The following is a 25,453-nucleotide window of genomic DNA, read 5'->3' on the forward strand; positions in this document are numbered from 1 at the left end:
CAAATCAACTATTCAATACATTTCTTCGGCATTTTTCTGGGCTGAGAACCACAGATTCAATGCTTCGTTGTATCGTGATGGAGGCAGGAATCACAATGGTTTGAATATCTCAAAACATCAGCAGACAAAATCACTAGAGGAAAGTTATTGACCTGACCAGAAAAGAAGAAACCCCAAAAGAAAGGCTCGGATGGTGGTAGTGACACAGGGTGAGGGAAACGGAGAAACTGTAGGTAGACTTTAAGGAAGAAAAAAGAATCCAGGGACTGCTCAAGTTTTTTAAGTGCCAGTCATTACTCTTTGCTTGTAGTCTGGGCGCGCGCTTTGTGAGGCCAAGAGACCTTCAGATCTTAAAGTCTCTCCATTCGACACTATGAGGCCACCTGTCGTCTGCTGCTGGAGGTGTGAGAGAGAGAGAGAGAGAGAGACAGAGAGAGAGACAGAGAGAGAGAGAGAAGGCAAAAGAGTGAGAGAAAGACATTGAGAACAACAGTGAAAATCTGAGGAAAACACGTATACAGACGGAGCAAAACAGCAAAGAAAGTAAGCAAAAATGTCAGGATAGTCAAAAAGCTGGTTGAGAAGAAAGACCAGAGAAAGTGACAGAGAGAGCTTGAGAAACACTGTCTGAGGGGGGAGAAAGAGATATGGGGGGGTATTGCGAGAGATGAATTTAGAGAGACAGATGGCAGTGAAAAATGAGGCCGGGCATACGGGACGACACTGAAAGGAGTGGTGATAGATTAAAATACATGGAGGACAGACAGGCTACAGGGTCATGGATGGGCCATGGGGAGAACACATTCTTGCACTTCACACAGAGTCACACACATCCCCGTGTTGTCCTCGGCTTTTTCACTATCTGGCCTAACCTCGTGGGAACATTTACACTGGCTCAAGGCGGTTAAACCTTAAACCTTGTGCACAACACACCAATGCATGCACAGACCGGCAGGGATTTGGTAGCCAAGCTTACACACACACACACACACAAACACACACACACACACATTCTGTAAACACTTGTTTTCATCCCTGTGAGGACATTATATTGACTTCCATTTCGGTACATGTTAGGACATTACCGTCAGGTAATGAATGTAAGTCTTAACCCCTTAAAATGAATGGTTTACCTTGAGGAAACATCATTTTTGTCCCCAAAATGTTGTTAATATATTTCACACACAAACACACACATTCAATGCCTGTTTTTATACGAATAGCACTTTGCTTGAAATAATCATAAAATGTTTGTGTCAAGCATATAATTATTGATAATCTTGATAGAAAATTGCCCACTTAGTATTCAGGTTAAAGAGATACTTCTGATGCTGACTCCACATGCGGCATCATGCCGCAAGCTAGAGCTAGAACTCCAAGGTGAAACTCTGATTGTCAAAATGTCCCATACTGTCTATTTGTTCATTGATTTATTAACTAACTGAGGGATAGGTTCAGGTTTTTATGTAAAATACAATACAAACATAACCACATGTACAGGATATCTGTTGCTGTGTTCATGCCTGATTCCCTCCCGGTATAACTATACTCTAAACGATGACGGACGAAATCCTCAGTCCTTTGGTGCAAACAAATGCATTTAAAGGCTCAGCAGAAATGATGAGGTGAGACAGATATATTGAGTATCTCCCAGAGTTATTGAAGAATTAGGACGACCAGGGTATTCCCTCTGCCTCCTTTCTGAGCCATGGCAGGGGGATACAATAGAAAGTAGTAAAACAAATACAGAATTTTGCACTTAAAAGACTGGCACTAAAGACTTAGACCTCTGAAAATTGATATTAACTTAAGTTAAACTTTAAAATGCATCTTTACAGAGTGAGGAATGTCAACTTTGTCTTCAGTTTCTTACATTAGTTGAGGAAGGAATCTCTTGCACCAGTGGGTACATCACAAAAGAACAAACTCTTTCAAAATGAGTCTCTGGTAGGTTAATATTTGTTTTTATCTATAGCAAAACCCCAATTATCATGTAAGCTGTTTTCCGTTCAAAAAAAGGAAACATAATCCTATAAGTACTTCTCAAAACAAGATTTACCAAATTCAAAATTATGTATCCAGTTCACATATGAATGTGAACAAAGCAGTCTATGAAAAGCAAACAAACACAAGGAGAACTATCACCCACAATGTGCCAAATTTTTCATGTTGGGTTACATATCTGACAACCGTGGGCCTTTAATGGGGCCTCTCTGTGTATCTGTCAGCTGCTCTGTTCCTCAGGCGCTCTGACTCACTGCGGTTCTCTCTCTGATCAGATCAATGTTGCCTTTCTCTGCAATGCAGCAACCAGTGAAACACATCAGACACGGCTACACCCTGAGAAACCCCAACAGCCTCCGTACACACACATGTGTATCATCCCTCATTGTAGGTTGCCCTCAAAGTGCCAGCGATCCTGGAATCAAAGAGAGGAAACACGGAACACAAAAGGCCAGCGGTAACTTTCTCCTCCTGGGTGAAGCGTCAAAATGAAAACTTTAATAATTGCTTTGTTTGTCTGCGTCGTTGCAGTCTGGGATGATCTTTGGAAGCTTCTTTGAGTGACACACTTCAGTCAGTGTTAATTAGGCCTATAGGGGGAACCTTTGACTTTGCACATTTGGTGGCTACTCATTGCTACAACAAAGAATCATCCATGCTAATTCCTTGATCCCAGTTTGCAAAATTATCTCCTGTGACAGCCCAAATGAGCACTCCTCGACTGCGCTCCTTTGTAACTCCTAGTTGGCCTTCAACCTTCTGAACAACAAACTTTCCCCCTCATAGCTTCAGATGTGAGAAAAACAACTAGAAAACAACTTGTTCCTATGATGTTTTTTATCCAGTAGCCTATTAATGAGAACGGCTCTTGACACCATCAAAAATCTCCACAACTCTTCTTTCATAATATCATTATAGACTGTGATGTGAGCTCACTTAATTTGTGAAAAATGTCCGACTAACTAAGATCCATCAGAGTTCACAAAGGTGAAAACCGTCCCTGAACTCGTTTGCTAAGCCGCTGCACAGATCTCTCGTCTCTTTCCCGCTATCAACGTGAGGCTCAATGACACCTCATTTCAACCCATACAATGAGGCCAATTGAATTGACATATCAGTCGCTGATAAAGAAGTTCAACTCAGCTGTTTAAGCCACTCATGTGAAATGGTGTCTCCATTTATTCGTTCTAATGAAACCCCCATTTCCTGAGTGGATTAGTGTTAAAGGAGAAGCGCACTGAAGTGGGCTTAGCACATTCAAAATCTACCCGAAAATAATATTCTCATGCTCTGTTGGATTACTATTAATACTATTATTATTATTATTGTAGCTCTATTGAGCATTTTAAGCGATCTTTGTGATCAAGTCACTTCAAAAGATTGAATCAAGAGACTTGGGGCCTGATTACATAATAAGACGGTTTTATCGAATAGCCTTTGCTGGCAATGAGACAAAAGTTACGTAAAAATCACTTTTCCATCAGTACATCGCATGTTAAGGAAAGAGTATACCATCCTATTATTATCACGCTTTTACCGTCATGGGTTTTTGCACTACTTAGATAATACTGTGAATACACAACAACAAACCTAAATGAATTATTACAATTTTAGTTTAGAAACAATTGTCTGTGTACCTTTCTGTTTCTCACCTACTGTCAACCAGCTGACAGCTATTTCCTGTCAGTAAGGCAGGAGCAACTACTGTGGAAGCTAAAAATACTTTATTCAAGCTGGCACAAGAGGTCAATCGTCGGGCAGACAAGAGGCGAGACATCAGGTGACAGTGAATGGTAGCCTGAAGTTAACTAGTACTAATAGTTTTAAGGCTGGAAAATAAAAAATAAAAAATGAATTACACGCACTGGAACATCTTCAGAAAGTAGTTTTATGTTCCAGCACAGTCATGGATTTTTTTAATGTCTAGGTGTCAGAGAGTTTTCATCACAAATCCTGGCTCTGCTATCCAAGGTCTTCCAGTCTTCTTACTGTATAGCAAATCATAAAAGCCTTTTTTCTGATGTTTTTTCTTCTTCTACGTATTTTGGCATCCTTTATCGTTGAGGAACAAAGAGAACACTCTAGGGGGCAACATCTGAACTGTGAGTGTATGCATCCGTCTAAATATTCATATGGTGCAGTAAATGTTGTTTGTGAAGAGAGTGTCAGAAAAATTTCTTTTATCGGGTAACGAATAATTAAAATAGAATATTCACAGCATAGACACTAATGAGAGCATATCAGCCCCTTTAAAGACTTAATAGCGTCTTTTACACAATATATGCACACAGATGTGATAACTAAAAAGACAAATCCAGTTTTCAAAAATTGCAAATGTTTAACTTCCTCATGACGATATTTTTTATAAAGGGGTTTGGTATTGAACTTTAGGCAACCTTCAATAGCCTTCTTTTCTGTACTGAAGTAACATTCTTTTTCACTCTCAACAGCTCTGGTTGTGTCAATTTCAATGCAAACAAGCCTTCTCAGGGTGCTTAGTCTAACAGTTTGTAGCACCTTAAGAGAGGACACGCAACAAACACTAACCGTAATAATGTTAGCTGGGATGCTTGCATTACCAAATCCCTCTCTCCTCTGATTCCAAACCACAAAGCTTTCTCAAGATTTCAGCATGAGCAAAGGCCCAATAAGTGCAGTTTCTTGCACAAAGGTCACAGCATCAGGTACATATATCACTTTTGGCAAACAAGATAAACTCACTAGTTTCTCCTTAACAGCTTTTAGGCCTTTTGAGTTATCTACCTTGTAAAGTATCCTCCATTGTTCAGAAATCAAGGTTGGTAATTGGCAAGAGCAGAAAACAGAAAATCAATGAGCTTGGAGGAAATTAGTTTTTAGGTTAATTCCACTACACTGTATGAGGGACTTTTTTGTTTTATGTGGAAAATAAAGAAGACAATTATTTTGCTGAGCAAGAGACGATCGATCTGAGGTACCAACAACCGTAGAGAGTTTACTCTGACTTCAGATGCTACTTCAGCTCTACATAGATAACAAGTGTTTCCCCCTCTGTCTCTCTTACTATCTTCCCAGTGCTAGGATGGCATCTCTCTTCATTCTCTCCTTCACACTCACTCAGTTTCTCACTGTTCCACACTCTGTTATAATCATGCTCAATTTCAAACCCCCAATTACACATTGTCTATTTCTCATCCTCCATCTCTTTCTGTTGGATTGTATTTTTTGGCTTTCCCTTCTTCCCCGGTCTTTCTCTATCAACTTCCTTTTGTCTTTCTTTCCACCTCTTTGAAATGCCCCCTTGCTCTACTGCTTTCCTCCTCTATGTCCCTGTCTGTCGCTCCACTACCTGCCAGTTCCTTGGGGGAGGTGGGTTCTTTGGCGACAGATGGCAGTCTGCTTTTCATCTCAATGGCGACCCTGGAGGAGAAGCGGGACTTGGTGGGCGAGAGCAACTCCTCGTTGGCCAAGGAGTCAGTCCTTGTCATTATGCTCCGTCCACCGCACGCCTCCTCTACCAATGCCACAGTGTCTCTCAGAGTGTTGCTAGGCGACATAGCCCTGGACGGTGATAGCGCTTGGTCCTCCTGACTGTCGGGCATTTTTGAGGCAGAGTGAGGGAGGACTTGGACCTGTCCGCCGCCTCCTCCTTGCCCGTTGCTCTGCGGTCTTGGCGCTGTCGCTGCAATGGCTGCTTTTCCGTGGACTGCCCCTTGTTGGCTGTAAACCTTGTATCGTATCATCAAGATGATTATAAAAACCAACACAGAAGCAACAATAATCCCTCCGATGATGATAATCATGGTGCCACCCAGGAAGTGGCTGTGCAATGCCTGGCACTGGCTGAACTCCGTGTCCGTAGTGAATGACAGACAGCCCAAAGGACGAGTTGCAGTCAGTGATGTGATGACATCATCGAACACGGCTAGGACACAAAGATCGTAGTTGCGTCCAGCGGCAAGATCCCGAACCAGGAAGTCATTGCTGCTGGATGGAATCATCCTGCCAAAGCAAAAACAAAAAAGACACGGAGAAATTATGTCAGGCAACTTAATACATTTAAATAAATGAATACACATCAATCAGAAGTTTTTAATAAGTTCCCAATTGTTTCTAAACAGTCTTTTGGAGTTATAGGAAAATATACATACATTCGATTGAAACACTTCTGGTTAATTAATTCCCATTAATTGCTACCATGGCTTAAGTCTTGTACTCTAGCCAGTAGATCAGTAGATCAGCTGAACTTGCAAAATGTGACATTTGACAGGCAAGCATATATTTAACATGTACGGGGAAAAAAATCTAAATTCTAAATGACAAATTTATTTTGAATGGAGCTTTTCTTTCTCAAAATCCCAGTTTTCTGTAAAATATGTCACCGATTATACAGTTCTTTACAATAAACTTCTCAGCAAAATGTTTATGGAAAATACACTACCATAGATTAAAGCATTACTGGTAGTGATGCAACGGATCATAAAAGTCTCAGTTCGGTTCGTATCACGGATCAGAGTCACGGATCAGATCACAGATCGGATCAGCACAAAAGAAATAAAGGGAGCACACATAACCTTTAGAGATCCCTGATCACGTTTTTTTGCCGTCGATACTATTTTCCGATCACGGATGATCCATATTGGCAGATACCGATCCCTTTGTTGTTTGATTATAGCAGCTGGTCTACAAATCTCCAGACAATTGTGAACACATCATGATTACGTTATAATTTACCTTTTGAATTCTCATTTTCACTGAACAGAGCCTGAACGCATCATAATGTAACTGAACAGAACCTTCATTTGTTAGCTGTTAGCGGTGCTGCCAACCTTACCAGCTCTCCTCCTGACACTTTAAACAGGGATTGGTTGTCTACAGTGTAACATTATCAGAGATCCGGGACTAGTAAAGCACAAATGCAGATGTCCTGATCGCATAATTACTGAATATCGGCGGATAACAATCGTCAGTAAAACTTTATTTTACACTATGATGGTTACTGTTAAACTGTGCAATTAATCCTCGGTTCACATGCGTTCCGATCCGTGAGGGGGGATCAGTACGGATCACGGATTGACAGTGGTCCGTTACACAACTAATTACCAGCAAAGATGTGCAATATATCAGTTTTTAAAACAGCCATAGAAATGGACAAAGGATTGTAACACAAGTTACCTGATGCATATACACCAATGCATGAACACCTATATAAATATATTTGGGCGGACAAGTTTGAGATAGAAAAGATACTACGTTAATAAAAAATGGTTCAACCAAATTGCGGATAAATTGATATAAATATAAAATGATTAGTGCTGGGCAAGTTAACGCATTAATTTCGAGTTAACGCATTCATTAATTAACGCCGACAATTATTTTATCGCGCGTTAACGTATTTTTTTAATTTATTATAATTATTATTATTTTTAAAAAAATTTTTTATTTTTATTGAAAGACAAGAGACAATACATATACATAACAACAAGAGGATGACAAGAACAGTGGGATAAAAGCCAGCAAACATCCTATAGTCAGTCATTTTAGTGCACCTATATGCTGAAATTCACGGTAAACGCATTTAAACGGCACAGATCGGGAGCGAGCGAAGGACCTTGAAAGTTAGCAGAAAGATTAACGTGAGACAACATCCGGTTTCTTCAGACGAACATCCGGTTTTCAGAATAAGATGCCAACAAAGTATGAATTATATTCACATTAAGTATAAAATATGCTACCTGCATCTCGTGAAACAAATGTTATTGCCCTTTTGTTCATATAGCAGTACTTTTAAAATAAAAGTGCGCAATACACTATTTTTGAATTCATTATTGAATTTTGCCATAACAATGCGATTAATCGCGATTAATCGCAAAAAATCCATGCGATTAATCGCGATTAAATATTTTAATCGTTGCCCAGCACTAAAAATGAGTAATAAGTGATATTGAGTAACAACACCAGACCAGTTTCCGGCCTGTTCCACCTCTGCCCACATGCAACTGTGATGTCAACAGGGTCCTGGAGTTCACCTGTCTTGAATTGCAGCAAGGTCAGAAGTTAAACTGCTGGAGGTCTGCAAAGACCACATTTTCAGGGGTTAACTCATTCTTTAAAGGCTTCTTAATTGTGTGACAATCAAAGAGAAGCCCTTATTGTGCTTGCTAAATTATGTCACAATATCTTGTCACAATGATATTGCACGGTGAAGCTGCTCTCATACAAGCCAGATGGACTAACAGCTGGCATCAGAAAGCCAACACACCTGCCAACACAAACTTGCTCTATCCAACTCTGTCTCGCCACCAGACTGTACCACCAAACAAGCAGCGCAGAGTAATATAACAACACAAAAAAATCCTTCAACAAAATGACTTATGATTACATCTGCTTGTATTGCTCCCTTGTATTCTGTTGTGTGCTATTATGTGAAAGCAACAGCGGTGACACATGAACCATCATCATATATTTCCATGCGGTGCCGCCCGTGGAACAACAGCCACCTCATCGTTCTTATTTCCCCACAGAGTTAGAATTCATAAGCCTGCGACCTGACAAACACTCACACAGATCCATCCCCCACAGCTACAGAGATCATCATCCTCTGATTAAACGCATTCCTGATTCTTACCATTGTCAACTTCTATCTCCATCTTTCCCGAGGTAAATACTGTAGCTGCAGTTTTTCCTTGGCAGGTTGCTTTCCTGGGGGAAATCCAAGGGAGAAAAATCTCCCCGGTAAACAGGAACAGGTGCTTATCTTAGTTGTTCTTTCTCTTCTTGCCTCTACTTTCTCAAGGGGTCTTCAGTGTAACTAGTGGAATTGTCAAACACCCATATGTCATTGCTCCAATTTATCTAAATAATTTGTCCCTTCTGCTTCTTTTTACATTCCCCCCTATGTACTGTATACTGTATATGTATGTACATAAGTATTTCTGCCTGTGCCCATCCCTCCACCTTAACTGTATTTCCACCTCTGCATGGAGACAGACGGGCTTTGCAATATAGTCTGAGTGAAACAGAACTGATGGGAGGCTAGTCTGTGTGTTTGTAAAAGCCAGTGGGCAGCAGGGTATTAGCTGGCCGAGTCTCAGTGCCAAGCTCATCGATGGCATTGAACCCCCACCAGGAAGTATATCTTGGCAGATAGCTCTGTGTGTGTCTTTCTGTGCATGTGTGTGTGACCTTGTATCGCTGTGAAGTCTGGTGTGAAAGGTGAGTTTTTTTAATAGGAATCGAACCAGGAAACGTTATCTGCCCTGATGTCTTCCCCAAGGGTAATAGCATGATTTGAGAGCAGAGCTGGACTGGGGTTCCTGTAAGCAATTTCAAAAGGGGTATTGAAATACTGTAGTCATAGAAAACAGCGCTTCCGTCCACCTTATTAAACTTAAAATACTACAGACTGGGAAGCTCCCAGCTGTGTTTGAACTAAAGGATACGATGGCTGTTTGTCTTTCTTCTTATCTCCAGTGCGACAAACCAAATCATAGTTTATTATGGGGAGAAACGTCAGGGAAATCAGTAGGAGACCTGGGGTCTCATTCATAAAACAAATAGGATCCACCCTAATTGATTGCGTATGTACACATGAGAAAACTAGGCCAAAAAAATATTCTCATTTATAAAACCATTTCTTTTACGAATCCCAAATCCACTCGGAAGTGTACACACATAGATCAGACTCATCCTGCCCTCCACACGCCAAGATTCAAACAGAAATGGTCGAGGCAAAGCACCTCATGAATGTTGATGTGTAGAAATGTGTCTGCTGATTAATGATTGTTTACGGTGAATCACGTCCAATACCGAGAGGTGGTCCCTGAACATCCTCCCCTCGTAATTCTTCCATTCACATAGTCCTCGCAGTGCCAGCGCATCTATCATGCAGCATGAAGCACCAGTGTCACAGCAGTATTCATACGTTTCTAGTAATCAGACTGATTGCTTCCAAAATTATATCACCCACCCTAGAGTATCATTTGAAAATGGAAGTTTGACAGTTGAATACAATTTGTTTATTCATTTGAGATTTGTTATTGTGAACTTTTCCTGCTAATTAGGACTTCACGGAGGAGATGGAGTGTGATGATTGTGCGAGGGCTTTCACTGACTTTATTTCCAGACTTTGATAATTTACACCATCCATATGTAGAGGTGGTGAAGATGTGCTGAGTGAGGTGACTCGATAAGGAAGAGTGAGGTGACAGTCACCGCGCTGTGTCCTTATCCCTATCAAATAAACCATAAATTAATTAATACAATCCCGTTCACTGCAACTATTGTACTTGGTGATACATGCACAGACTTAGAAGATTATTAAAAATTATTGGAGCTATGTTTTACAATTCTTTAAGGCTATTTTGTGTTATCTTGGAATTTTCTAACCAACGATAACATTTTCATGCGCTGCGGTGCGCTCCACAGCTGACCACGAGTGTTTAGAAGTCCGGTCCTTCCCTCTGCGCTGAGGGGAGCAGACAGCGCTGACTATTGAGTGAAATTTGTCTAGAGATTTGAGTTGGTTTCTATCTTTTACCATTGAAAGGTGCTTATGGAATAGGTATGGCTCACTAGCACAAGTACAAATAACACTGCTGGTTTGAATGTTTATGATGTGATGGAGCGAATGTAGAAGTAGCATGTGCTATGAAGTGAAATCAAATGTATGAGAGGAATCATTATACTAGTTGTTTACAGGTGAGCACATTCTTCTGTCGAGTTATTCACTGAAATCAGTTGATTTGATTTGTTTTGTTCCGTTTCATGATGACTAGGCTACACTGACTCAAATATTACAGTTACATCCCTCTGTGTTCTGAGGATGCAATATTTGATGTGCGTCTATTTTCCTTCAATCTGCAAATTAATCCGAAGTGCAATAACAGAAAAAAACCAAAATGTTAATAATGAATGATCTTTAACTAGAATCTCGGTAAAAGCATGGCTAGTGAGATGGTACTGAGGACTAAGCGCATTATGTGGAAGTTAGCTGGTGATTAATTTCCATTTGTTATAACACAGGGTTAGCCAAAAATCCTATTTTCAGTGAGTATTCATTATTAGCAATTACCTCTTCACCTTGCTCAAATTGGCTCGGAGTCTCTACACACACACACACACACACACACACACACACACACACACACACACACACACCACTGGACTTGATCAGGTGCCAGGTCATAAATATCAATTATCTTATCACTGAAGCAGCTCGGATCAATCTAATCATAACTGATCAGTAATCAGTAAACCCCTTCACACTACCCAGATAATCTTTGCACACCATCAGCGTTGCTTCAAAACACAATCTCGCCTACGGTTGTTAGGATGGGCAAATCTGGTGGAAATCCGCCTTGAAAATCCCCTGGTGTCCCCCCCCCACCCCAGCCTGTAAGTGCTCTGTTCTTAATAGGAATCAATCCGGGAAACCTCCACTGCCCCGAGGCTTTGTTAAAAGGCAGCTGCAGATGAACCGAGAAGTGAGTGGGTGGAATGAGGTGGAGGGAATTCTTGGGGGGGATGTAATACCACCACCACCTGCCTTGTTAAACTCCAGTGATTAAATGTTCTGAACAGAATTGAAGACTTTAATGCCAATGCTAACATTTGAGTACATGCATTTTTTCTTTCCTATTTTAGACAGCATGGCCTTATAAAGGGTCGCTTATAGGACAACCTTGGAGCGATGAAGGATTCAGAGTCACAACAATGAACCTGGATGTTCAACTTGATGGATGCTTTTCTTATTTACCCACCTATGCTGTTACCAGATGTAGAAACATGATAAAAGCATCCTCAATTATATCTGGTGAAATCAGCATATGGCATTTCATTTGCTCACTGGCCAGCATCTGTTTGTGTTTTGTACATCCACAGTTATACAGATGTGAGGATTGATGCCACAGTTCCAACCAATTAATAATTAACTGTGGCTGGGAGTTTTGGGTCTTGTGCAAGTGTGTCATGTCTTTAGAAAATGTAAAAAAAAAGGGACAAGGACTGCTGGGCAAAGCAGAAATGGTTCAGCAAGTCCATTTGACACCGCAATCATACTGGATGATTTATTCAGTTAATGGGTTCAACAACGGACACTCGCACACACTCAGGGAGAGTTAAACAGTTTTCCTTTCCTTTACGATTCAGATTCAAAGGCACACAGAGCTACTGAGCAAAACTAATGGTTTGTACAACTCTGCTGCGCTCTCTTTCAAACGCCACACAAACAGATCAACAGTCAGTCAAAAAAGTGTTTTGTCAATCCTCGGTTTATCCTCGCACACACAGGCACACATGTGCAGACACATGATCGTGCGCCCACACACAACTAAAAGACTGCAACACACAAACGGAAATCTCAGTGTTTGAATTAAACAGATTAGTGGACATCATGTGTGATCTTGCTCTGTGTACACATGCACAAACCTACTGACAATAGATTGATTTAAATGATCGCATAAGCTGACAGCTCCTCAAAATAATCCCTTCCCCCCTATTTTTTTAAAATTCTTTAACAAGGCTGTTAACACATGATCACTAACAAAAGCTTGGCATTAGCACGAGCAATTGTTTTCTTATGGTGGGAGCAATCACACCAAACCTTGAGGCGCTGTAACTTTGGGTATAGCACAGCGCTCAGGTTTTACACTTTGCTGCTGCAAATTATTTACACTTGAACTTATGCTGACCAAGATGCTGACCAAGATGCAAAAACACTTTTTTTTGTCACGATCAAGTTTAACCCAAAAGTCACAGCCATACATCTGCACGATACATCAAGCACTGCTTCAAGAATATTATCACATAACAGAGATGACAAAGAGAACACTTCTCACATGGTGCCAAAACAGTCCTCAGATGGACTTTCGCCTCTATTCTGTGACGAGAGGCTGCAGCTGGGAAAAGCAATGGTCCCTAGGACTCCCGTAGGAGTTGAATACAATGGACCTCATGCAAGAACACTTTCCTATTCTTATCCCGACTTTCTCTTATGTCTTTTAGTACGGTGTATTCGAGTGTGCCACGCCTGATTCAACAAACGCTCCTAGCTTCGTGTTGTTTAATAACTGTGTAAATGACCAGCGTAAACATACCTTACGCCCAAGGTTGGATTGTTTACTAAGTGTATACGAACGTTGTTGGTGGTGTGAACGTATTTTGCTTAAAACCTGCTAAATGTTATTAAGCAGATGTAACTAAGTAAATAAAATCCAGTTCAACCAAGTCTTTCACACTATTATATTATAGGGATGAAATAAAATTGTGCGGTTGATGTAACTCACACACACACACAGTGTTCAGTGTCTGCACAGCAGAGGAGTTGTCAGTCTCTGAGGCTGACGAAGGCCTTGCTGTCTGTGGCCAAACGACATTAATAGATGCTAATAGACCTGTTATCAGCAGCTCTACATTGCTCGCATGTCATTATTGTCTTGTCTCAGGCGAGAACAGCGACAGTTTCGTTAGAGGCTCTTGTACCAACAGCAGGCGGACGAGAGGCGCTGCGCTGCTGAGACCCGTGTGTGTGTGCTTGTACGTTCATGAGTGAGTGTGCCCAGTCTGAGTGCGGCTGACATTTCCGTGCCCAACTGCGGATATGTATACTCACGTGCACGTCTCTGTCTGTGCATGAGCCTGACATTTTCATGCTGCCTGCATTCAGTTATGTTGACTGACGGGTGGGCGCTTTGTTTGTAAATACTGTCCATCAATCAGCCCTTGGGCACTCAAAATGCACACACACACACACACACACACACACACACACACATCTGAGATGTCATGAAGTCACATCTGGAGCCCTGGGTTCTGACTGTTGATCGAAGCAAAACGTCGAGTGAATATTTATGATAATGTACCTTGGCTGTTATAAATAATTTAATATGCCAATTATTCCTTCAGTGCAGGCAGTACACGGTAGGAGAGGGCAAAGGGTTGACAGCAAAGTCCCTTCAGCACTCACGGCCTGTCCCTCCTGCCAGACACACTGCAGAAAATGACACAAAACATGTCACTGAAGTGGACATGGATGGTTGGATGGATGGATGGATGTTGAACTTCAATCACAAAACAGGATTTCTCAAACCTAGCACAGGCATCCGACATCGCGGTGACATTTTTCATTGGAATAATGAATCTTTGGAATCATGAGCATTTCATCAAATGCTTTTCGGAGCTTGACGTTTTTTTTTTTCTTTTGCAGTAGCCATTAGGTATTCACAAGGCCCAGGGGACAAAATTTGATGTTACAAGCTCTAATTATAAAAATAAGTGCCACATAATTAACCATTATATGTTGACTTCCCCTTTGGGACCCTGTGAGCTGAGGGCCTGGTACTGTTGCCTCCTCTTAGGAGGTGAGCTGTCGCCCTTCATCCTCCCCTGGAGAACTGAGTCAGTATTTTCAAGGTTCCACTGAACGGCCGGATCTGTCATATTTCCGTTCTAGCAGTGTTTTGGCAGTCTCTCTCTCTGCCCATTTCTTTTATTATTATTATCATCATAGCATCTCTCTTTCTCTCCCTACAACCTGCATATCATTTTCCTTCCTCTTAGTTTTTTCCATCTTTAAGCCTCCATGTCCTGATGACGCACATGCTCAGACGGATCAGATTTTAGATTTGTGAGACAACCTTGCAAGAACATTTGCATTTAAATCATTTGCATTTTTATAGCATATGTAACTGTTTTTTAAGCACCCACACTGACGGGCATACCACCTTATGTTTTCCCTGGATATTTTACAGGTGCATACAAACGGAGAGAGCAGAGAGCTGACCTCAAGGATGAATGTTTTCTTGCTTTTGTTCTTTGTTTGATGTTGCAGGGGCACAGGGCAACCTCCAAACAAAAATAACTAGATTTCATTACATGCGCTGCATTGATGAGAGTAAACTCCAGCTGTCCCCAGGACTGAACCTATAAAGTACAAGCCAATATAGAGCCGGATCAATTATGAAGAGCAGAGAATGATGAAAACCAAATCAAAATTATAGATCCATGCAGTGGAAGATGCCTGCCTATTTGTTTTGCTCTCCGCATGCCCTTTTTAAATCAATTTAGTGTTTTCTTTATGTTTTTAGAAGAGGATTATTATTGATTAAGTCAGGGTTGATGGGAAGTAATGCAACATTATTCATAGAATCCTTCTTTTGCAAATGACTTTGTGCCTGGTGTGGATCTTGCATTATAGAGTGTGTTGCAGCTGATAATTTCAAACTGAGTTTTGAAAAGTATTTCAACATACTGTGGCTTATAAATCTTGGTAGAGTGGCAATACTTTTGTGTACATCAATAAAAACCTTGCTGGGGAATCTCTAATTTTGCTTTTTGCTGGTGTTACTGTATGAATAAAGTAAAATGCAAATGCAGTTTGTACTGTCTGTGACACACAGCTTAGCATACACATCACCAGAGTTGGTAACAACAAGCTAACATCTCCGTGATTGGCTGATTTCACATTTAAAAGACAAGCAAAATCCAGAAAGCCGATCAAAATCTAAACAGCAAGTGCTACAAGTGCTGACTTCAGCACCATAATTGTGACAAAGACAAACGCTGGGGCACGCACTCAGTAGCAAGAGCGAGATAAGAGGACAGCAGTAACAAAGCAATGGTGGAATAATCTGAACATACAATCTAGTGCAGCGAACTAGAGGCCGGCTAGAGGCACTCACTCTGGAAAAATAATGTATTGGTTTGACCAACTTTTCCTGATTTCTTTTCTTACTCTCCCATTTTTACATTCCATTGCCTTTTCTCCTCCTCCTGCCCTGAACACACTTCATCATAATCCACCGGGTCCCAGTCATTCTACAGCTATATCCTAACCAACCTTCCCATTCTCTCATTATAACCTGAAAACTCCGATGAAGTTTCCAATCCTTGATTCATTAGTTCATGCAGGAGAAAGTCTCTGAGGATTGTGATGTCCAAGTGAGGTGTTACTTTTTCTGACCTTCATCAATAGTTACACAGGATTTTATTTTTTTTTTTCTAATAAGACTTGGATTTCTGTAGGTAGACCCGTGTGACAACATTTCATTCGGAACCGTAGTACAGTATTACCCCCATTTCCCCTCGTCTTTGAGCACCTGCGGCAGCAGTCATGAGGATGATACTCTCCATATTCCAGTGTGATGGTTGACTGTAATATGGATTTTCTAATGTCCCTGTTTTGGTCCTTGTTTAATTGTAGTGTTTGTTGTGGATTCAACTTGAACCCTACAATTATTGTGGAATGTTTTGTGTATAATTACACGGGAATCTAATTAGTGCAGCAAGTCCTAAATTTGCTGAGGTTGCACATGCTAAACGCGCAAATACCAGGATGTCCGTCTTCCTGCAGTCATATTCTATAAATAAGACACAGAGAGACAGGCCACGGCAACAGCTGCATCACATCTGGAATACTAGAGCAGATGTAGTTATGCTCATTGAAGTGAAATGCCAAAGGGTAATCCCCACTATTACTTTTGATAAAACTCTCTATGCAAACTGCTCACTTGTCCAGTACACAAGCCAAAATGACATTTTGTCATGCATGACTGCAGTATTGGTCTTGTTAGAAGAAAACGGAAAAGATCACATTATTAATTGCATACTGTTTGAAAATAGCTACAAAGTTCATGGCTGATAATCATCTGTTTTTGTTCCACTTGAGCTTTGATTTATGAGTGCCAAATGGTCACTTTTCTTTTGAGATTTGCCACAAACAGGCGGAATACCAATTACCATTATCTTTTATGGAGACTATAATGGGATGATTTCTGATTTGTATGGCTTACAAACAAGTTGAAGCGATCACAGCATGCTAGAGGCGTCCGCGATGTGTTGGGAGCGTGTCACATTGCAGACTTTGTGGAGAGACATTTGGTCTTCTTTTCACAGTGTGCCCCGGACATGGATATGAACTCTAATCTGAGCTGAAGTCTGAGAGTGTCCAGTTCCGTGACATTATGATGGCATTTCTGTTCACAAATGATGTACTCCCTTTGCTTAACAGACTGTGATTTCCTGTGTGCAGCGGAGTGTTTCGCTGCTGAATTTCAGACGGTATCAGCTCTGCTTCCTTCACAGAAAAGGGTCATCTGCCAGTTAGATAAAGCGAGTGCATGAAGTCAGCAGCCATAGTGGACCGTGGCGGCAGAGAGTGCAGCCACAATGCATAAATCTTTATTTACCGATCAGTTTATATTTTGACCTTCTCCTTTCTCCGAGAGCTTTGGGTAGTGACCAAAGGAATAGGATTATGGATTCAAGCAGCCAAAATGAGGTTTCTCCTCACGCTGACTGGGCTCGGTATGCGTGACACAGTGGAGAGCCGGGCAGTCCAGAGGGCCTCGCACTTAAGCTCCCGCTCCTCTGCACTCGGAGGAGCCAGCTGATGTTGTTTGGCACCTGGTGGGGATGCCAACTCCTCATGTGTGTCACTAATGTATATCAACCACGGTTGACTGAGAGGACAGCCCGGGGCAGAACCGGGACTTGCTGGCGAGGCTTGCTGGAGGGGCTTCCACCTGGCATGAGAGCTCACTGGGATCCAAACTGCATAAAACTGCTATAACTGCAAACATAATCTGGAAAAAAAACATGTTTCCCTTACTACTTAATTTAGTTTTTGAAAAAAAGAAGGTGAAAAATAATTAACTGACTGAACTGATTACAGGACCTGATTGGCAATGCCCATATTTGGCTATTTAAATAAACTCTGAGTAGCTTTCATGTTCAATGAATTCTGACTGACCACAGAGGAATTTCTTTTTATCTGATCATTCAATCCAATATCTCTACCCGGCTACATATGCTGCTCTCCAGCCATTGAACGTGAACTTGAATGAAACTGATGCACAGAAAACACTCCTATTGTCAGGCATTGTGTTTTATACTCGTAGAAAATACATTAACAATGACCAGTGAGCGTACCTGGTTATTCTTTTTCGTTGTGTTCAATGGCTGGATAATAAAAAGATTGTGGTTGATGCTTCCAGGTAACTCTCTTATCACAGCTAAGATGCTCTACATATTTAACCGCAGCGCCACAGCTGTAAGCAGAGTTCTTTGTCCATCAAACATGAACAGTTCTGCCAAAAGAAGCTTTTCCTTTGGTTAATGCATTTTTCTCTGACTGTTGATAATATAACTGATTGTACTAAACTACCCGAGTTCCATTCAAAACTCTTTATGTGAATATGAATGCTCCTTCTGTCTGTAGTTTTTCTTTCACATGAAAGGTCACAGTGCCCTTATTTTACTGCTGAGAATACCACAGTGAGCCCTAAAATACCATAATTATATACAAAAGAGTGCGTGCTTGATAATGACAATAAATTACTTAATAATAGAGACAGCTGTACAATTCCATCTTCAGGAGGATAGATGAACAGAGGTACAGTATGTCCTGAATAAGGTATGATTGGAGCAGGGACATGACAACCCTCTGTGGTGACATCTTGCTGCTCAATATGGGACAGACCTTAGGGGGCAGGTTGCTAGTGCCATGCACAATGCAAAGTGAATGAGGGATGATAGGTAAGTGGTTGCGTAAGTGTGGACTGGAACTGTCTTTCTTGTGGTAGTCGGAGTTGGCTGATGTACATTTCATAAGCCCAATGGAAGCACAGGCACAGGAACAGGATACAAATGGCACTTGTGAGTGCGGCTTTTAAGTAGGTCAGTTTATTTAATGGCGCTCTCCACCTGAAGTTACATTAAATCTCCAAAAGCTGCCTGCGACATGCTCTGATATACGACTGCGACGCACAAAGGTGCTGTCGCAGTGTTTTCTGCTTGAACGAAGCTCATCTTCATTAATAAGACTGTGCCCTGAAAGATAAAATAAATCAATATTAATATCTGGTGTACACATGATGTAATACTAAGAGATGCATGAACTTTACTCTCATTGAGTCAGAGGGCAGAGGGTGCCCTGTGAGATAAAGTCAGCGGTAATCCCCAATGTTACTATTGTCTATAAATACAAGCCGGGATTTAACATTCAGCTTAAACACTTTATATATTGGCCAACCGGAGCCCTTCGATGGCAGACGTCCTATACGAGATACATATGAAGTAATCCGTTACAATAATACAGAAATATAGGATTTACTTATGGCTTAACCCTGTGATTGAGAAATCACAAAAGAAATTTACTGATTTAATTCTCTGGAATAACCTTTGGAAGTATATTATAACACATTACACATAATTAAATACCCATGAGGATTGATTGAGATTCAATATTACTTTGCTTCATGAATAGAAATGTGCCATTTGCTTACGTCTGGTGAACAGTTACATATCTTTTGAGACCTTTTTCTGTCATCGTTCACCTGTGGTTCCAATTCAGATTTTCTCTTATTCTGCTTTTGTGTGCAGTTTCACAAACATTACATTGTACTGTCTTTCAATCTACTCAATTGCTCCTCTCTGGCTTGTAATAGTGAGACATTTTATTGATCTCCGTAGGGAAATTGCCTCTCCACATGCATATATAGATCAGAGTTCATGATCAAGAACAGCTATAAACAGCTATAAGCCTGGCAGGAAGTGTCTCGATAAAGGACCTCAGTAGGAATGTAAACGCCAATATCCTGTGGTGGTCTCTTTATCCATGCTGTTGCCAGAAATAATTATATTATCTTTTGAGTTAATACTGTACTTTAGTAATGGCCTGCGTTGTAACATCCCACTATGACTGTTGACACCACGTGTGTTTTGATCCTGACCCCCAAGGGCAGTGCCAGAAAGCATTGGTAGTATGTGTTTGAATCATATACTGATCCTGACATTTTTATTTTTTTTTAAACCTAAACCCAATACTACTGCAACATCTTCTTCTAATGCTGAGAGGCACACTTGATTTATAATGAATGAAATAAATAATTAAGTTAAATATCAACAAGATAAATGGTGAATAGTAACAAATGGACAGAAAAGTAACAGAAATGTGTAAGTCAGTGAATTACACAATGTCTATTTTGTCTCTTTTTGTCCCCTTAGGTGCGACCTAGATTATTTTTCTTTCAATATGCAAATCAAAATTGATGGGACGTTGCAAAAATAATCCTGATATGGGGAAAGTATAGTTTAATTACTTATATTTCTCAAGTTTCCTGTAGTGTGTCCATGTACATTTTACCCATTCATCTATCAATTTATTTGAACATTTTAATCATCTACTCATTAGTCATTTGTTCTGTTTCATTTATTTTTCTATTTGCATGTCCTGGTAATGTCAGAAATCAGGATTAGAAGCACCGAGTACATTTAATGTACCATAACAGATTATGATTCACAATGCCCAGTGAAAACACCGAAGCACAAGCTTAACAACACCAGCCACATCTGCATGAAAGCAGGGACTTTAACGCAATCGTTGTAGATTCAACAGCTCTAGATAAACGCTGTTCCAATACACTCAAACTGCTTTTAGATACATTGACTCAGTAAATGCAGCATATCAAATGATAATGCTTCCTTTAATAAAAGCTGTACCACTCGTTTTAAAATTGTCACTCAATGAGCCATTCTGAGGACGTCTTTATCAAAGTTAAATACCCGTACAACTTTTGAAGCTGCCGCGGTTTCATAAGACGTGTCTCATAAGACGTGTCTTATAACTCTAAGACGTGTCCCCATAACTCTAATCTCTGTCTTTTCCTCTCTCCCTCGATGCTGCCTCCCATTCCAACAGGAATGGATAATCTGGGCAGAGATTATTGTGAGATTAGTTGTGTCTATTGTATGTGTGTGTGTGTGTACTCTGTTGAGGGCGGCTAGATTATGGCTAGAACGGATGTAGGGGATGGAGTGAAGGAGAACGAAGGGACAAGTGGGCAGATTTACAGTCAAACAGAAAAATATATTAACAGGAAGGCACAAGACGGACAGTGACATGTGGCTTTGCCTGAATAAGGTTGAGAGGTTGTCAAGTTGGCTGACTACCATTGAAAGATAAATGGTTGCCTGTGCATTATGACCTGTACCATTCACTTTGTCATGCTTTAAAAATCACGTACTTACGCAATGCTCATTGACCGTATATCGGGCCATTTCCTGTATGCTTATGTTTCTTTAGAAAGCACAAACCATGTTGCATATTTTATAAACATTTGTATTTTCCTGTACAATGCTAAGCCAGAGTCAGCTGTCCTGAATTAGCACCATCCACACAAGAATCCAAATATAAAGCACCTTTTAAATAGTGGAGGTCAGGCAGCTGAAATAGGGGAGGTGCTTCGAAATGCTATCCGAGCCAATATTGACCTCATTAAGCTGAAAAGGTATCAGCCACAATGGGACCAATCCACATTAAATGCCGTGTCTTTGTCAATGTCATTATAAAAGGTTCACTGGTTCTGCTATCAGATGCATTCATTCAGTCACGAGTTGCAACTCGTCTTTTCTTTTCTTCTGTCTTTGTTTTTTTTTGCCCCAACCAACAGCGATCTCTGGCCTTATATAATTGTACGTATAATTCTACAAGTAAGTTCCACTCAGTGAGGTTTAAAAGACTTAAAGTTTTGCCAAAAGAGAGCGCACGGTATCAGCAGGTAAGTATCAGCGGAGATTTTGTGTCGGAATCAGTCGAACTCTTGAATGAGACAGGACTCAAGAATTTCTGACAGACATGAAGACATACTTTTGTTTCTCAACAAAATTTGCCGCAATTCTTTAACCAACCAACTGTCAGACTGACATTTCCAGGTTGCATATTGGTCAAACATTGTGTTCGCTGTGTCTTTGAGTGTTATGCAGGCAGGTGTGTGTGTGTTTTTCTCCACTGCCAATCTCACATCGTCTGAAAGGGCCTGGAGTGTCTGGACTAAAGTGAATGCGATACATCAACTGTTGAAGTGTAATGAAATAAAAATGATGTCGGTGTCATTGACACCTTGGTAAAATGCTCCCCTGGCCATCATGATAGACAGCAACATGAAGTTAGACAAAAAGAAAACACAAGATGTTTTTAGAACAAGAACAGAATTTGAAGTAACTGTCAATAATTTCCCTCTTATAGTTTTGTCCTTTTTTCCCATTTAAAAAACAAAAAATTTGATGGAAACTACCAAGCAAACTATCAAGCAATCGTAAATTAAACGTTTTCACCAAGACATTTAAATTTACACATAGTTCCAAATTAAAACATTTCATTGGCTAACTTTAAGGCAATGCGTACACGTTCAGCATTTCTTCATGAATTCAACGAGAAACTGACTGAGCCTAAGCACAGTCAGTTGATAATAGATGATAATAAGTGCACATCTGAGCATGGGTACATGTTGTAGCATTGGCCCAAAGCGTACACGTAAAAACTCGCACACACGTCCCTTTGCTATCTAGACTGTCGTGCCCCTGTGAATTAGTAATGTGTTTAAAACACATTGATAGTCACTTACGCAGGTTCCTGTAGCTCTAAGTAAATAGTGTGCATGGTCAAACACACACACACACACACACACACACACACACACACACACACACACACACACACTGACAGTCATAACCAAGCAGGGGGAAATGCCAGTCTCTTTGTCAAGCAGAAGAGCCTGACAGAATCAATTAGCAGGCTGGGAGAATGGAGAATACTGGATTCAATTAAACTGACAGCTTTCCCCATAGGCACACCACTCACTGGGCCATTATTCAACCAAACTGTGTGCTTGTGTGTATGAAAAAGAGAGAGATGGTAAGAGAAACACAGACAGACGATAAGAAGTGTGTGTGTGTGTGTGTGTGTGTGTGTGTGTGTGTGTCTCTGTGTGTTTATCTTGAGGAAGAACTCATTTCTATCCATCCGCCCCGAGGTCAGCTCGCTCTCTTAGGGATTTAGACCCACACACACACACACTGTCAAAACCTCATCCCTCCTTCAGCCATCCCCAGCAAGCCACGTAGAGTTTCTAGTTCAAAGAGCAGCTCTGGTATCAATGCAGTGGATTCATAGGCCACACAAGTAGGAAAACAGCTTTCCGACAATGGCCTTACAGAGAGCTGCTTTTTCTATCGGTCTTAATTATAGCCATATGTATACAGTCACTGGCAGGGATGTTGTTCGGGTTTCAGAGCAGCATTTGCAGAGCCAGAGCAAGGGAGTCCAGGGGCATTCGCCCTGGGAGAAAAACATATAACATTTCAAAATCAATAAGGTGAATACATCTGCCAACATACATAATGTATGTAAAAAGCAAACAGCACAATAGCTGAGTCTAGGTGGGTGTTTGTGGAGGTTGCACTTGAGTGTTGGTGTTATTATTGTACACTGAGCACTTTGTTCTATCCTTAATGCCTTCGCGAGTTTTGTAGTTGGTTATTTAAAGTAATTTATTCTTAATGTAAGAGTGTTGTGGTTGTTGTTAATGTGAGTTTTTTTGTCCGTCGATTTCCATAAGCACTGAGTTTATTTCTGAAAAGTCACTGAAGTAAATGATCAGCAGTCCGAACAGGCCTGCAGAGGATTATAGACTGCAGTCTGGCTTATCTGTCACTCTGCCTGCACTGAATAGTGAACAGAACCTCTACTGTTATCTCTCTGCATCTCTGTCCTTGTCTCATCTGTCATTCCACAGATAAACAGAGAGAAATAATGTATAAAACAAAGTGTTGGTACACTGAACCTGACCAAATCCTTTCTTACTATTTTGAAGTGTTAGTGAGTGACTTGAGTCACAAGAGGCATCTTGTTTACAATACTCCAATATTATGTTGACTGCAGTAAAACAGAATGTTGTTTTTTTAAATAATTTGGTATGCTTGTATAAACAATGGGAAGCTTAGCCTGAATAAACATACATTATTTGAAAGCAAATAACACACTGCTGTGTACACATGGCATCCAGCAATATGCAAAGAGCTGTAGCAAGGTCCTTAGATACCTGATGTAAGGAAACTCCTGAAATTAAGTTCCAGTTTATCCTTTTTTATTTCCTATTTCTTCATTTTCCCTTTTGTCTCTAAACGTGGAATAAGCCATGTGTCAGACGGTCACACTTAGTTGTCACTTAGTTTCACCTCTTTCATAAATATACTCCAAGTGAATGGGGGTTTTTGTTTGCAAAAAAAAACATTGTTCTGCTTTTCATACCAAAACTCCCTTTGCACATTTATAATTGGCTTTTCTTGCTTTAACAAATGCTGAAAGAGACAAAAAAAAATGTTTTACAACAGTCCAATTTTAGTATTTTATCAAGAGACAGACATAGATAGATAGATACTTTATTCATCCCCAGGGGGAAATTTGTTGATGCATATTTAGACATATTGCGCTTATACGTTTGAAGAAGATCTAAAAAGACGGAACAGAATTCAGTACAGAGGGAGAAAAAGATCTCCAAACTGTAGTTGGTGGCCTCTGATTAAAGATCAAAAAGCCCAGCTTAAACAACGCCTTAGCCTTTCCCTGTAATACAGTATGGTATTGATTGATGCACCATTGAAAATGTCGAGTAAAGATCCCAGCAGTGCTGGGCTGAAATGATTCCTACTTAAAATCATGAATGCTAATTCTTTGCATCGAGGCTTCTTTAGAATACGCGATTACTAAAATAATCGATTGCTGCAGCCCTACAGCAGCGACAAGTATGCTTCCTCGCTGAGAAGATACTTTAAAAATATAATATTAATCAGGAACAATCAAAGTTTTCTTAAAACACGTGTAGAAATGCTGTTATTCTTCAAATGATTCCCAAAGCACAGCAAGTGAAGTCACATGGCTATTCAGAGCTTCTCAACAGCACTGTCCATGGTGCTGAAGAGGATGATGAATTGAATTTAGTCTGCTGTCTTATGTAACTGTTTAAAAGCAGTACACTAAAACATAGAAAACAGATACAATACATCGATACCGTTTCCATTTTCTCATAACAGATCACTGTTATGTGTTGCCCTAAATAGCCAATTGTCTACACAACAGAGTTGGCTATTGTGATTGCTTTAATCTTCCAGCAAGTTAGCGTTCTGCTAAATACTGTACTTTCTGATCCCCGTTAAATCATAGCTTTTTTCTTGACCATTTAATTAAAGTTTCCAAACGACTAACTATTGGATATTCTGTACAAATCCCAATTGCGACATTCAGTGTCAAAGATTGATCTAGAGAAATACATTAAAAGCCGCCCTGCTGCGCTCCCCTTTGGTCCTCCAGTGAGTCACCGCTTACAATTCAAAGGCTTTGTAACCTTTTGGTTTTTGAGATTATAAAGTAGATATAGTCACTGATTATGTATATTTATACTTGAAAGGTGTGACCATCCAGTTCCCGTCAGGCTCTTAAACGTACTTTGCAGTCATGCTGTTTTTATTCATAACATATTGCAACCGCTTTTATTGCCACAACTAACTAACATTGAGGCAGTCTTCTAAGTTTTTCCTCCGTGTGACTTTCTCTACCTGTCTCTGTCTCCACTACCAATTCACTTTGCAGGCTCTTTCTTCCCACTGTCACAAGCAGCAGTATAATATGTTGCTA

At 40.5% G+C, this 25,453-nt stretch overlaps 1 protein-coding gene across 1 annotated transcript in view; it reads right to left on the reverse strand.

Moving 5' to 3' along the window:
- Positions 1 to 343: 343 nt before the first annotated feature.
- The window catches only part of LOC142959159 (leucine-rich repeat and fibronectin type III domain-containing protein 1-like protein), a 46,309-nt gene continuing 21,199 nt past the window's right edge, over positions 344 to 25,453 (reverse strand). The window contains exons 7-8 of the mRNA XM_076100362.1: positions 5,333 to 5,985; positions 344 to 396 (exon numbers count right to left, since the gene is read on the reverse strand). Of these exons, the coding sequence (XP_075956477.1) occupies positions 344 to 396; positions 5,333 to 5,985 (706 nt within the window). The remainder of the gene's footprint in view (positions 397 to 5,332; positions 5,986 to 25,453) is intronic.

The sequence above is a fragment of the Anarhichas minor genome, unplaced genomic scaffold (genome assembly GCF_050575085.1).
Source record: "Anarhichas minor isolate MPS153535 unplaced genomic scaffold, ASM5057508v1 ptg000026l, whole genome shotgun sequence".
NCBI classification, from domain to species: Eukaryota; Metazoa; Chordata; class Actinopteri; order Perciformes; family Anarhichadidae; genus Anarhichas; species Anarhichas minor.